The sequence below is a fragment of the Apaloderma vittatum genome, unplaced genomic scaffold (assembly GCF_000703405.1).
Source record: "Apaloderma vittatum isolate BGI_N311 unplaced genomic scaffold, ASM70340v1 scaffold22892, whole genome shotgun sequence".
Lineage (NCBI taxonomy): Eukaryota > Metazoa > Chordata > Aves > Trogoniformes > Trogonidae > Apaloderma > Apaloderma vittatum.
Genome location: NW_009702217.1, coordinates 19,473 through 32,263, shown reverse-complemented (window position 1 = coordinate 32,263; position 12,791 = coordinate 19,473). Strand labels below are relative to the sequence as shown.

Genomic DNA, 12,791 nt, shown 5'->3' with positions numbered 1-12,791 from the left:
GTCTGCTCCCAAATCTGCTGCTCCCTCTTATGAGCCTCTAAGACCCGGACAGGTAGAGCTGGAGACAGTTAATCTGGCTGCAAGCATCTGTGGGGAGCCCGGGGATGCCGGTGAGCTGAGGCGGAGCAGCGTGTGCCATGCGCTGCTCCTGGCTGCCCGCAAGCTGGGATGGGGCAGGATGTGACCTGCCTTGTCTCCCAGCTGGGCAATCTGGCAGTTAGCAAAAAGTGCTCCTTGATGAACCCATTGTGGTATAAACTGCACATATAGGACCCATGGCACACACAGGACCCCTGCTCACCTTTCAGAGCAGATTTGTGGTGCACTGTGGAGCGGAGCAGAACTGATGGGCCACTAAAACAGCTCTTAGGGCTGTGGGGCTGCTTCCCTGGTCCCAGCCTCTGTCTGCAAGCAACTGGGAGATTGGGGTGCTGGCTGAAGCCCCCTGTTCTGACACGTGATTCCTCACTGCCTCACAAATGCACTGCCTGCGCTGTACAGGTGATGGGGGAGTGGGCTCCAGGCAGTTGATGTCTGTGCATTTTCATACCTGTCGCTCAGGAAGCAGAACGGAGCCCTTGAACGCTCCCCTGTCACATGGTGTGTGCACTGGAGGGGCTGCTCTGAGGGCACCTCTGCTCCCCCATCCCTCCTGGTAACTGGGCAGTCGGATACCTGCAAAAACAAGTTTTGCTCCCAAGTGCCTCACATTCAGTAGATGGGTTTCTTGTGTTGCAGTAGAGAGATCTCTTAAACAATGCTTTTTTGCACTCTTTGAGCATGTGCTATGTCTGTGGACTCACTGGATGTTGTTCTGGTTCCTGCAGGTTGAGATTCTAGCTAAGGCCATCTTGCCGCACAGCCATGGCACCCACACTTGCTACTGCCCATCGCCGCCGCTGGTGGATGGCATCTACAGCCATCGTTGAGAACCTACTCTTCTCTGCTGTCCTGCTGGGCTGGGGGTCCCTCCTCATCATGCTGAAAGCAGAAGGGTTTTATTCCTACCTGTGCTCTGAGTCAGGTAAGGATGCTCTGGAGACTTGAGTGAATAAGTTGCTGCTGAGACTTGCTGGTGTGGTTCCCTGTCTTAGTGTGTTGTGGAAGAGGCTAGAGTAGAGCTGAGCTCCAGGTCAGCCCTGGGGTAGGAGGAAGGGATGCGCGCTCCTTTCCAAAGTGTTGTGATGGTGTGATATGCCTGTAGTTGCCATTGCTTTGCAGAATGATTGGTGAAAAAAAGCCTTAAAGATCAGGTAGGGTTTTTCTGGACAGGCTTTTCTACTTGGCCATGAGTTCTTCCTCTGCATGATGGCTTGGCTGATCTCTGTAAAGGAAGGCCTGATGGGCTCTGGAAGATGGTGGTTTGTGGTAAGTGTCCTGAATTTGTAGGGGAAGACTATAGGCACCCTTCCCTTAGTGGCAGGTAAGAAAAGAGTGTGGGCGACGATCAGGTTGGGGCGTTCAGTGCTGCTGTTGAGAAGTTGCAGAAGTAAACGTTGCTGATGTTTTTTCCCCCTTCCTCTTCAGACACCCAGGATGTGCTCAGACCAGGCTGTGTCTCTACAAGAGCTTGAGATCCACCTTCTGGCCCAGCCAGAGGAAGCGGTTGTTCATGTTGCAGAGACAGCCTTGCAGGGAAGGAAGCAACCTGTGGTGTAGGAAGGTTAAGCCTGGGAAAAACAACATGTAGGTGGACATAAATCCCTGGTGTGGGGAATCCCATGGTGTGGTAGGGTGGACAGCGGGGTTAAAAAAGAGCCTGAGGGCGAAGGTGTGGCATGGATTTGAAAAGCCACTTTAGTGGCAGGAGGTTTGCATTCACTCAGAGAAAGGAATAGCAGTGAAGAAAGGGAGGAGCTACATGTGTGGGCTCAGTCCAGAGGTGTGTGATGGTGGATGAGAGGAGAAGGTGGATCAGCCCATTCAGGGCTGGTGAACGTGGGGTTGGAGGGTGAAGCAGTAATGGAAGAGGAGTTGAAAATAAGTGCATGCACCCTCTGTGGGTAATGGCTGAGAATAGCAGGAGGGGAAATCCGAAATGTTGGGAAGCAAAGTCCGAGCAAAAAATGACTGTAAATAGTTATGATACTTAGTTGTTTTGTTTTATTTCCTCATTCGTTAGTGGCTTGTAATGATCTTCTCTTCTGCTTTGTGTGCTTGTGGGAGGCTGTCTCAGTATTCTAGACCCTGGGTTGGTACACATGGCAAACATGCTTGTGTTTGCGTCTTCTGCCAGCTGTAGCCTGGCTCCTTAACATCCATCCTGTGCGCCGCTTTGTGGGGTGATGCTTCCAAGTGTGTCCGGGTCACTTGGGTCTCCAGGAGCACTCCAGACTGCGTGAGGGAGGCTGTTTAGGGCTTCTGCTCAAGGCTGTTCTGTTCTCGCCAAGCCATTGTGACTTTGTCACGGGCCTGTGTAAGAGAACTCATTAAATGGATCAGGCGGAGGCTTTCTGCCACTGAGATAAAAACCACGAGAGTTGATAAGCAACTGCTGACTGTCTCTGAAAGGAGCCATGTTCCTATCTGCTTCCTGAGATGTGACCTGCTGACAAGCTTAGTTTCACTTGGGGCCCACCTCCTACTCTTTGCTTTGATTGTTTTCAATTCATCTGCCTTTGCCTCAAATCGGGGAGATTCACCTTGTCTTCTCACCCATGTTTGTCAATCTGTGGTTTGTCTGGTTCTCCCCATGGGAGTGCCCATGCCACAGACCACAGGGAAGATGCAAATATTTGGAAGGTGGCGAAATTGCTGCCCTGGGGGCAATCTCTTCCTCCCAGTGACCAGCCTGTGCCTTGAGGCAAGAGAATTTAATCCCTGAAAAGAAATTTTTGTAGTGGAATGTTCTCATTGTCCTCAAATATCTGGTCGTCACTGCTGAACTGTGATGGCTTGTGATGAGCGTGGAGGACCAGTTAGGCTGGTTTTCTGGTTCATCTGTGCTTACTGGTTTGCCTTTTTGTTTTTGTCTTCATTGTAATAATCTCAGTGGTTTTGTGGGGAAGAGTCCAGCTCTAAGCATGGGGAGACCAAACTCCCTCACAGCTGCCCTGCAGTGGTCACTGAATGACCAACACCAAGCTGAACTTGACCTTTGCTGGGATTAGGATGGCCCAGTGCCTTTCTCAGCGTAACCTATTGAATCTTGCAGCCTATGTGGGTGCTTGGCTTGAAGCTGGGTGCAAACAAATTACAACTAGTAGCCTTTGGGCACTTGTTCCTAATGCTGCTGTGTGCATGTAAGTGTTGCAAAAAAAATCCACACCACAAAAAACAAACCTTTTCCTAATGAGCCAAAGGTTCTTGGCAGGGCTTTTCATTTGTCAGCAAAAGCTCTTGCTCTTTGTGATGCCTTCCAATGAAAGAGAGAACTAGACCTTGTCCCTTCTGCAGGTTCTTTTCTGAAGGCAGCAGCAGCAGCTGCCAAGGACAGTGACTGCAATTCATGAAGGGCTTCATGTCTTCCTGTTGAATCCCCCACTTTCCTTGCCTGTCCTTGGCTCCTGGTATTGGATTTTAGTTGGCCACTATGCAAACATTTGAGGTCTGCTGGATTCTTGGTTGGTTTGGCCACATCCTGAGAGGTATGTTTGAAATTTGCTGACAAGGAGTCTCGTAGTGGCACTTTGTTCTCATTTTAATTTTACTACACTACCACTTGGCCTTTAACCAACTGAAGCAGCATCTTTTATTCAGTGCTGATTCGGCAGTCTTACCAGGATTTGGACCTTATCAGCTGTTGGGGAACTTGAGCTGTTCAGAGTCTTGCATTACTACGATGTCACTGGGATTGGGAAGCTCAAGGGTCTGAGACATGTTTAAAAAAAAAATCTTAAAACTTGATAAGAAGAGCAGAGATAAGAAGCTGGTTGGACATAGAAAGGCAGAACTGCAGAAAAACAAAGGGGCGATAAGCTAATTCACTTATGGCAGGGGTGTAGGAGGAAGGTACTGCTTTACAGCTCTTTGTTCTTATTTATTTGGGGTCTTGGGCGGGGAACTTTTAGTTTGAAGGTTTCTTCCAAACGGGTAAGATGTGAGGATGGCTCGTGCAAAGGCTGCACACGTGACCTGTAGACAGGAAAAGAGTAAACGTTGAATTTTTACAGGAAACACGCTGTGCTGGTTAGCAGCTGTTGCTGGTATCAGAGGGCTGCATGGGAAGGTGCTGGCCCTGGGTGAGAATTGATGGAAAATGAAACCACAGCTGGGGAGAGAAGAGTTTAACTGGAGACTGTGCTGCAGTTATGTGAGGCTTTCAGCTGGGTGCCCAGAGCAGGGCTCCTGGAGGTGCAGGTGGATGGGACAGGCAGAGAGGGAAACCCGAATAAATTGCGTTTGCAGTGGTATAAACCAAGAACATCTCCTCCCAGTTCCCAGAAGTATGACACCATCCTGAAAAGAGAAAACATGTTCTTATGTGGGCAGACTGCAGATCAGTTGTTTGCACATGTCTTTCACTGTCAATTTTTTTTTTTAAACCAATGCTCACATACTCTTTGGCCCTGATTTCTTTCCACTGCTGCCTTTTTTATTTAAAAAAAAAAAAAGAGGAGGATGGGGACGAAAGGGAGAGTATGCAGGCTGTGTACAACTGCTATTGCCAGGGCAGCTGGGGGTGTCTTCCCAGCTTGGCTCAGTCTGATCCATGAAACAAGATGAAAGGAAATTTCCTCTCTGTTGTCTGAGAAGGCAGTCGCTTTTGAAAAAGCCAGACTCGTTCCTTTGGTAATGTGGTGTGTGCCTGGGATTTGAAGAGGTCAGCAAAGAGTAGTTAATGATTGACCCTCTCATGAAACCTACAGCACTTAATTTAGGAGAAAGGATGGCTTTAAATGTTCTAGTAAGAGCCCGAACAAATCCCAGCGATGAGCTTGACATAAATGATTGCCGAGGCAGCCTTCCTCTCACCTAAGCTGTCATTCTTTAAATAGTAACTTGAACTACTAATTGGGCACTAGAAATCCTGCTGCTTGTAGGGGGAGAGCTGTAAAAATAGGCAGTATGTTCTTGTAATTGCTGCTAAAGACTTGCAGCTTCTTCCAGCTCAACCGTGAGGCAGTGGTGAGCGTACGTGGACCCAGCCTGTGCTGCTGGCTTACCCGGGTGGCACTCCTGCGTGTCAGACCTGGCGTGCTTGCATGCTGCTGGACTTGGCAGAAGAATTTGAGGAGGGCACCACTGTCAGCACAGAGACAGCCCTTCCCCAAAGCACTGTTGGAGATGGGGCCAGGCACGTAGGAGACTTTTCCCGGCGGAGTGGTGTGTACTGACGGGATCTGAGCTGTGATTGAGGGAAACTGCTGTTTGCTGTAACCAGGTGCATTAGGTAGGTGAGTAGTTAGGCAGGTTCTCTGCCCATTAATCTCCTCCTAGCTGCATGTCACATGCTGGTGACCTGCTGGCACATGAATCCGTGCTCCCCAGTGAGATGGCTCTTGGCTGGACCGTATTCATGCTGCACACACCTGCAGCCCCTCCAAAATGTTCTATTTCTGGAGGTGGCTCAAAGGATCGAAGGATGTCAGGGTGCCAAGGGCTGCTTGAATCATTTCCATTACGCCTCAGTGGCTCTTCTCTTGTTGCTCAGAGGCTGCTTCTATTTTCACAAACAATTTGTATTTCCACATAGCACTGTTGCCTGGCCCCTCCTTGTAGTTGGCAATGAGCAGCTGTAAACAAGGTGGTTGGTACAAGCCGGGACTGAAGTTTGGTGCCTTGTTCCCACTCTTCCTGGCTGCAACAAGCTTTCTGAGGAGGGACAAGTTTCCTTGCTGTTTCTGAGCTTTGTCCTCCTTGCCTCCTGGTGTTACTGCTCATCGTGCATATCATCAGAAGATCTGCTAGCAGGCGTGTGCTGTAGTAGCTCCTTGGGGTCATGTTGCAGCTGTACATGTCAATACTTTAGCAGTAATTCAGCCACTCTGGCTTTAAATGCTGAATATTTTTGTTTTGAGACCTCTTTTGAGGGAGCTGACAGGCACTTAACACGTGCAGCCAGAAGTTATAAGGTCACTGCACTGTCCATGTCTCTCCACCCTTCTTCCACTCCACAGCTGAGCTATCTCTGTAGAGTGCTGACACAGGGAAATCTCTACTACTTTGTCCCTCTTTTTTCCCCCCCTTGTTTTCCCAAGTTTAACCTCTCACCCACATCTGTTTCCTATGAATTTATCTTTGTGCATGAAGCTGTGTGCCTGTGCCTCATGCAGATGCTGTCAGAAGGCAGTGTTTTAAGATCCTGGGCTACGCCATGAGGCGATTGTGAGGGGAAAAATGAGTTAAGAAAAGATTAAGATGCAGTGTGAAAATTGCAGAGAAGCTCCCGAGTCTGTCCAGGACTGATTTTGAAGGATGTGACTTGGGAGCCTCAGACTGAAGTGCTATCCTCCTTGCAAAAGGGCTGCTCATGGGACATGTGGCCTTTTGCGGATATCTCTGTCACTTACCCTGGCTATCTATGACTAGCAGGGCAAAAGAAAGGACAGATGAAGCTATCAAATCAGGAGCACATGGCAAAGAGAAGGAACAAACGGTCATAACCTGCTGCAGGCAGTTTGAGACCATCTTAGTAAAGGTGTTGTTGAGAGCGATGTAAATGGAGAGAAATGCTGTGTGCCCTCCCTGGAGTGCTGGGAGGGGACAGAGGAAGGTTTACAGGCAGCTTGAAAGCCTCAGATACCAGCATCTGAATTCCTGCTAATACCTGATGTCTGGAAGGTGAGGTGTGATTTGTTTGCAGTGAACACAAAGCTGGGAGAGTTGTTTTGGCCAGCTGGGAGAACCGGGGTGAAACCAGTAACTGTAATGGTGCTGAGGTTTGGGTGGAGGGGAGAGAGTTGCAAGATGGGGCTGTGTGATTTCCAGAGAGGCAGCGAGAGCAAGAGACATCAAGGGGATCTCCTTCACAAGTTGCACCAAGCAGTGAATGTAAAGTCACTTGTACATGAGGGATTCCTGGTAACTAACTAAATCAGGGCTTGCTGGGAATCTCTAGTCACGCTTTATGCAGGCAGTTATGCAGGTGACTACTCTCTCTATTCCTTCTTTAATTGATTTGACAAAGTTCAGTATTATTAAATATGGAGGACAGCATTTTATGTCACTGGCTTGGAGCAGCAGTAAGCAAGCAAGTGCTTTGTCATACCAGCAAAGGTTACTTCTAAGTCAGATAAGCGTTGGGAGAAGTGGAGTGCACTAGAGCTCTGGGTTAATGAAAGTCTAAAGGCCCACGTGCTCGCTTGAGTTGTAAGCTACCTCGGGGTAGGCTTGTAACAGGAGCAGAGCTGACATGAGGCAGTAAAACTGCTCCTGCAAAGAAAAAGGAACTTTTTTCCCCCCTCCAAACTGTCCTGTTTCTGTCTCTTACACAACATGGGCTCTGTTCAGCGTGGGAGTTTTCATGCAGAGTTCCTCATGTAAGGGCAAGAACAGAAAGCTGGAGATAGATTTGATCTCTATGGCCTAAACTCACTTGGAAGAAGTAGAAAATGCTAATTATGGGGTAGAAGTCAAAGATGCATCAATCCTTTAACAAATAGAGAAGGCAAGTGAGCTGCCAGCTTTCCTGGGAATGAGGTAGTTAAATCTGGGAAGGATTTTTCAAAGTCAGGGCAGTCAGGAGGCAGGGTGGCTACTGCAAAGCCATTCCTCATCCTGATGCCTGCAGTCAGGATTTTTTGTTGGAGCAGGCTGTTGCTTTGTGCCAGGCCTTGTCAGCCCGGTGTCTGGACCCAGAATAACCGATTTTGCTGCAGTTATCACTCCCAGTTTAGTTAGTAGGGAAAAGAGCTGTGGGAATGTGCCAGTTGTAGATTAGAAGGACTTTATTTTTGTGTTAGTCCCTTCAGATTCTGCTGGGTTTAGTCCCCTGTAATTGCCAAGGCTTTGCTGTATGATTATTTCCCTAAATTAATGAACCTATGTCCTTAGGTTGTTACCTTGCAGGTCCTCGGGATACTTGTCTCTGGGCGCCTGCCCATCCTTTTCCTGCTCCCAGCTGAGCTTGTCAGCTTTCCCTTGTCCTTCTTTTTTTCTTCTCTGCTTTTCACTGATTGGAGTAACAAATGGACTGTGGAGGGTGTATTCCCAGTGTGTTGGGGGACCCTGTGTGCAGGGCTTTTCTCTTCCCTTCTGCCTGCAATGCTGCAAGCCTTGTCCTAGCACACCGCAATGATGATCCTCTGTTTTTTTGATGTAGAAAATGCCACCAGCAGCCCTGAATACGAGAACAGCACAGCTTCAGAGCACAGGTGGCCTTCCTGCAACGCCCAGGATGAAATGCTGAACTTGGCCTTCACCATTGGGTCCTTCCTGCTCAGTGCAATCACGCTGCCCCTGGGAATTGTCATGGATAAGTATGGCCCTCGCAAGCTGCGACTACTTGGCAGGTTGGTGTCGTGGGCTGAGGGGTGAATTCACGTGTTGTCTGGGGCAGTTGGGTGCTGATGGGGTGCTGTGCCTGTTGTGGGCTCCCTACAGCCTTGGGAGCTGTTTGAGGGATGAACCTGGAAGCTGCTGGCCATGCACAGCACACTGGAGCGGCTCTGGGATGGTTTTGGCCAGCACAGTGAATTGCTCCATAAGGGCAGGGCTTGGGACTCCATGTCCACACTTCAGCTCTTCAATGTTGTGCTGTGCTCCCGGGCCACACAGAGCCTGGAGGAACAGTGGAGTCATTTGTGAGTCACGGAGGGGAACTTTTTCCTTGAGCTGGGAGCTATGTCCTGAGAGGCACAAAACCAAGATGTTACATCATTGTTTGCAAGCTGAGGAGTTAACTCGGGGATAAACATGCTTTGTCTAGTGCTCTTCTCTGCTGTGTGGTGTTTCTGCCTCAAACAGTAACCTTGTTAGCTGCCTCCATCATGGTATGTAGGGATTAGTGACTCGCTGGGCACAGTGGAACCCAGCGCTGCTGAACTTCAATGCATGGAAGCCAAAGTGGCCTGTAGTCATAGTGGAGAAAACAGGGCAAGTCTCTTGAGTCAGACTCTAACAGAGAGGAGCAAGTAAAGGCTGTGAGGTGCTCAGGAGGTAGAAGCAGGTCTCATTTGTTGTATAAGGCTATCTGTAAGAAACTCATGGTTTTGGTTCCCTTTCAGTGCCTGCTTTGCTGTGTCCTGTGTGCTGATCGCATATGGTGCCAGTAACCCAGACTGTGAGTAGGCATTTCTCTGCTGAGCTGGGAGGGCTTTGGGGCTGTGGCCTGGAGGTTTTTTGGGGAAGCAGACAAGCGTGCATGGCACTGTGTGCTCTGACTGTCGCACCACCAGTGCTGTACTGGGGTCTTGCTGAGGACACAAGCCAAGCATTTGCTGGCCTGTGGGAGCGAGGTGGCTCTGGGGAGGGCTGGAGTTTCACAGCCCGAAGTAGAGAATGTGGCAAGAGCCAAACGTCTGAGATAGCCAGGTCTTTCAGCTTTGTGTTCAGGCAGAGTCAAGTCCTGTAACGAAGCAATTCCAAACAAGTTCCTGTCCTTTTCAGGGTTGGGAAATAGGTAGTAGCACACAATGTGTAGTTGGCTTTCTCACCAGGGATAAATGGAGCTTGCTTCTCATCACTGGGTGGTGAGATGATGCCTTGAATCCAGTTATTCCAAGTGAATCTTCCTTTTAAGACCCATTCAGACAAGCTGCATCAGCAAGTCTGTTCATTATAGGAAAGAAACCCTTCTATCCTGGAGAGTAATGATTGTATCCTGAACTCTGTCCTGAAGGTGAGCCCTGGCCCTTGCCCTCTGTGTGGCTGGGGAGGTGGGTGCTGGCACGTCCTGAAATTGTTGGTTCACTGAGGTTTTTACCTGTCAGGACCAAAGCCCTCGGGCCTCTGTCTCCTTTCCCTCCCCACCCCAGTTAAAGCTAAGGGCATTTTAAAATTTATTTTATTGTTTCAGCTTTATCTGTGTTGATATTCATCGCGCTGGCTCTGAATGGCTTTGGTGGGATGTGCATGACCTTCACATCGCTTACAGTAAGTGATCAGTTATTACCTGACTCTATTTTATTCCTTACTGTGGCTGTGAGCTGGGCTAACAGGAGAGAACAAAGTGGATCTTTTGCCTGTGGCTTGAATAGCACGTGGTTTTGTTTTATACAAAGAGTCAGTCACTTCTTTCCTGAAAGGCTGAGTTCTAGGTGATTATTCTAAGGCCTTTTTTTTTTTTTCCCCTTTAACTGTTTTTTTTTTTTTTTTTTTCCCGTGCCCCTTGCATGTCAGATGAAGGTGAGGGGAGGAAAAAAGTGTTTTTGTCTAGGACTCAGATTGGTATTTGCCTGTACATGCAGTGCTCAGCTAGCTGGCACAGACTGGTCTTGTGTTTGCACTGGATTTAGCATTGACATAGTGCAGGAAGAATCAGCAGGGCACAAACCCTTGCAGCTGGGTATGACCAGCTTTCTACAAGTACAGTTTGCATCTTGCCCCAGAAAATGGCTGTTCTTGAGCACAGATGCTTTTGTTCTCAGAAGGGTGAGAGCCCCTTCCAGGTTTCCTTAGAAATGCCATGTTGCTGAATGCACCCAGGTCCATCTGTGCAGCCTGCTTGGATCTGTTTAGACCATGGGTTATATTGCAAGCACTGGTCAACAACTGTCAGCTGGATCTCTGCATTTTGAGGTTCTTTTTGTCTGGAGACAGAACTAGTATTGTCCTCCAAGTAGAAAACAATCTAGGAAGTGCTGATGTTTCTTGAGCTGTAGTTGAAATCTTACAGATTTGGACTGCATTACCTCAAACTTGCTGTTGAAGTCAAACTTTAAGGTTACCTCTAACTTAACAAGGTGTAGGTGCTGGCTGAACAAGGCTTAGATGTTGGCTGGACTCCTGAGGCTTAAGTTTGGCAGAGGCTGGGTTTAGAGATCACTCTGTGTACCATGATGTTGCTGCTGCTGTTGCTTTCATATATTCAAGGCTTTCAAAACTCTGTGCAGATGTCTGTCTCTCCTTTGTGTGTAGCATTCTTCACTGGAAGCCTTGGCCATGATCCCAAAGAACTGTGGGGCAAATGTCATCCTGCCATGCTTCAAATAAAAGCAAGGAAGAGAGGAGCACATCAGTACTGCTGTGGGAGAGGATTCCCATCCTGCTGCTGCCAGCATTGGTTATTGTCTCTCTGGGTGGTTATTAAGGGGTCACAGATTTTAGAGCCACTGGTGATGATAGGAAGGAGAGCAAGGGTAGGGCAGAAATAGACTGGATGTGCTGTACTGTGGCTTTTAGCACCAGAAGAAGGGAGCTAAAGACACTTATTAGTGGCCTCGTTAGTGAGCCAGTTGCACAGCACTGAGAAAGTACAACAGCAGGAAAAAGGTCAAATCTTTCAAGAAGAAATCCAAGCCTTGAGGAGGTCTGAAGCAAGTAGCTATGCTGTGAGTTCACACAGGAAGACCTCAGGTGGAGCCCGTGCCCTCCAGACAGTGCTTTGTAAAGAGCTGAGGTGGCTTCAGGGCTGACTTCTCAAACCCAGATGTAGCTGCTTGTGCCTCCCTGCAGAGCTGCACAGAGGCATTTCGGTACCTGAGCCATGTGAATGGGGTTAAAAGTAGTGTAAACTGGGAGGGGAGCACTTCACCTGCATCACTGCAGAGCTGTGGTCATGACTGTTTAAAGCAGGTGTATTTTGCTCATTGGCAACTTTTTGTCCCTGCATGGTCCTGCTTGCAAGCTGTGGTGCTCACGATTGGCGTGTTGAGAGCAATCTTCTTTGGTGGCATGGTGATCTCTTGAGGGTCCTCCACACAGGGACGATGGGTCCATGCTTGCAGTCTCCAGGCAATGTGGCTTGTGTGCATTGTGCTCTGCGTTGTGAGAGGCTAAAGTGCTGAAAGGGGAGGCTCGAAGACCTTTTTAAGGCCATTCATTACATAGGCGGTGAGCACTAATCAAGTTCTGGTGCCAAGTAAGCCTGTTCTGGCTGACACAGACACTGACTGCACGTGCACGCGCAAGTCAAAGCAAGGTGACTTCTTCTCCTGCCAGCTGCAAGTGACCCGAAGCGCTCCAGGAAATGGGTCAAACCCGCTGGTAGGTGAGCTGGTCCTCGGCCACCCCGGGCAGGTTATAGTTTGACTTGGTAGCAAGGTGGCCCTGAAGGGACTCCCTGCAGCGTGTGGGGTGGGCATGCTCCCAAGGTACTGTGGCTTGGGGTGCTTTAGTGGGTGTTGAAATCTCCCAGGACACCTGTGTGTGTGGGGCTGGTGTGATCTGATGGCAGGGCAGGAAATGGGGATCCTCAGCACCCGTGCGAGGCGTAAACAGGACCTCTGGGGATTTTACTGCCTGGGACAGCGCTCCATGAAGCCTTGCCTCTTGGCTTTGAAGCCTTTTTCAGTAACAAGTCCCCAGGGTATGATGAAAGCACATGGCAAGCTGCGGAGCCAAAGCAAGCTGTCGTTTCTGGGTGCCTTGCGTTGTGGCTTGGGGAGGAGGGGGAAGCAAGTGAGCGGAGCTGTTTCCAGTTCTGGGAACAAGGTCAGACTGTGCCTGTTGTTGAAATTCAGAGGGGAGATTTCTGCCTCGTGACTTGGTCTTAGCCAATATAAGTGAAGATTGGAAATGGAAACAGATCTGTGTTGGTGGCTCTGACTGCAACACAGGAATCTGGCACTGGTTCTGCTCTGAAGCTATTTCATGCAAAGAAACAAACATGTGTGATAAATTACCACAAAGGGCCTTTTATAGATTGTTTTCTGTCCTGTTTTCCTTTCAAAGAATTACAGCTGCTTTGCTCTCTCTCTTTTTTTTTTTTTTTCTGCTAGAGACAGCACCCTTTAATCGGAGTAGGGAGG

At 48.9% G+C, this 12,791-nt stretch overlaps 1 protein-coding gene across 3 annotated transcripts in view; it reads left to right on the top strand.

Annotated features, from left to right (window-relative positions):
* Nucleotides 1-821: 821 nt before the first annotated feature.
* SLC43A2 (solute carrier family 43 (amino acid system L transporter), member 2) overlaps nucleotides 822-12,791 on the top strand; it is a 25,906-nt gene continuing 13,936 nt past the window's right edge. The window contains exons 1-5 of one of the 3 annotated variants that reach the window (XM_009879472.1): nucleotides 865-1,024; nucleotides 2,422-2,442; nucleotides 8,204-8,393; nucleotides 9,108-9,163; nucleotides 9,899-9,975. In XM_009879472.1, the coding sequence (XP_009877774.1) occupies nucleotides 865-1,024; nucleotides 2,422-2,442; nucleotides 8,204-8,393; nucleotides 9,108-9,163; nucleotides 9,899-9,975 (504 nt within the window). Of the gene's footprint in view, nucleotides 1,025-2,421; nucleotides 2,456-8,203; nucleotides 8,394-9,107; nucleotides 9,164-9,898; nucleotides 9,976-12,791 lie in introns of all 3 variants that reach the window. The other 2 variants (XM_009879471.1, XM_009879473.1) reach the window with 2 other exon arrangements.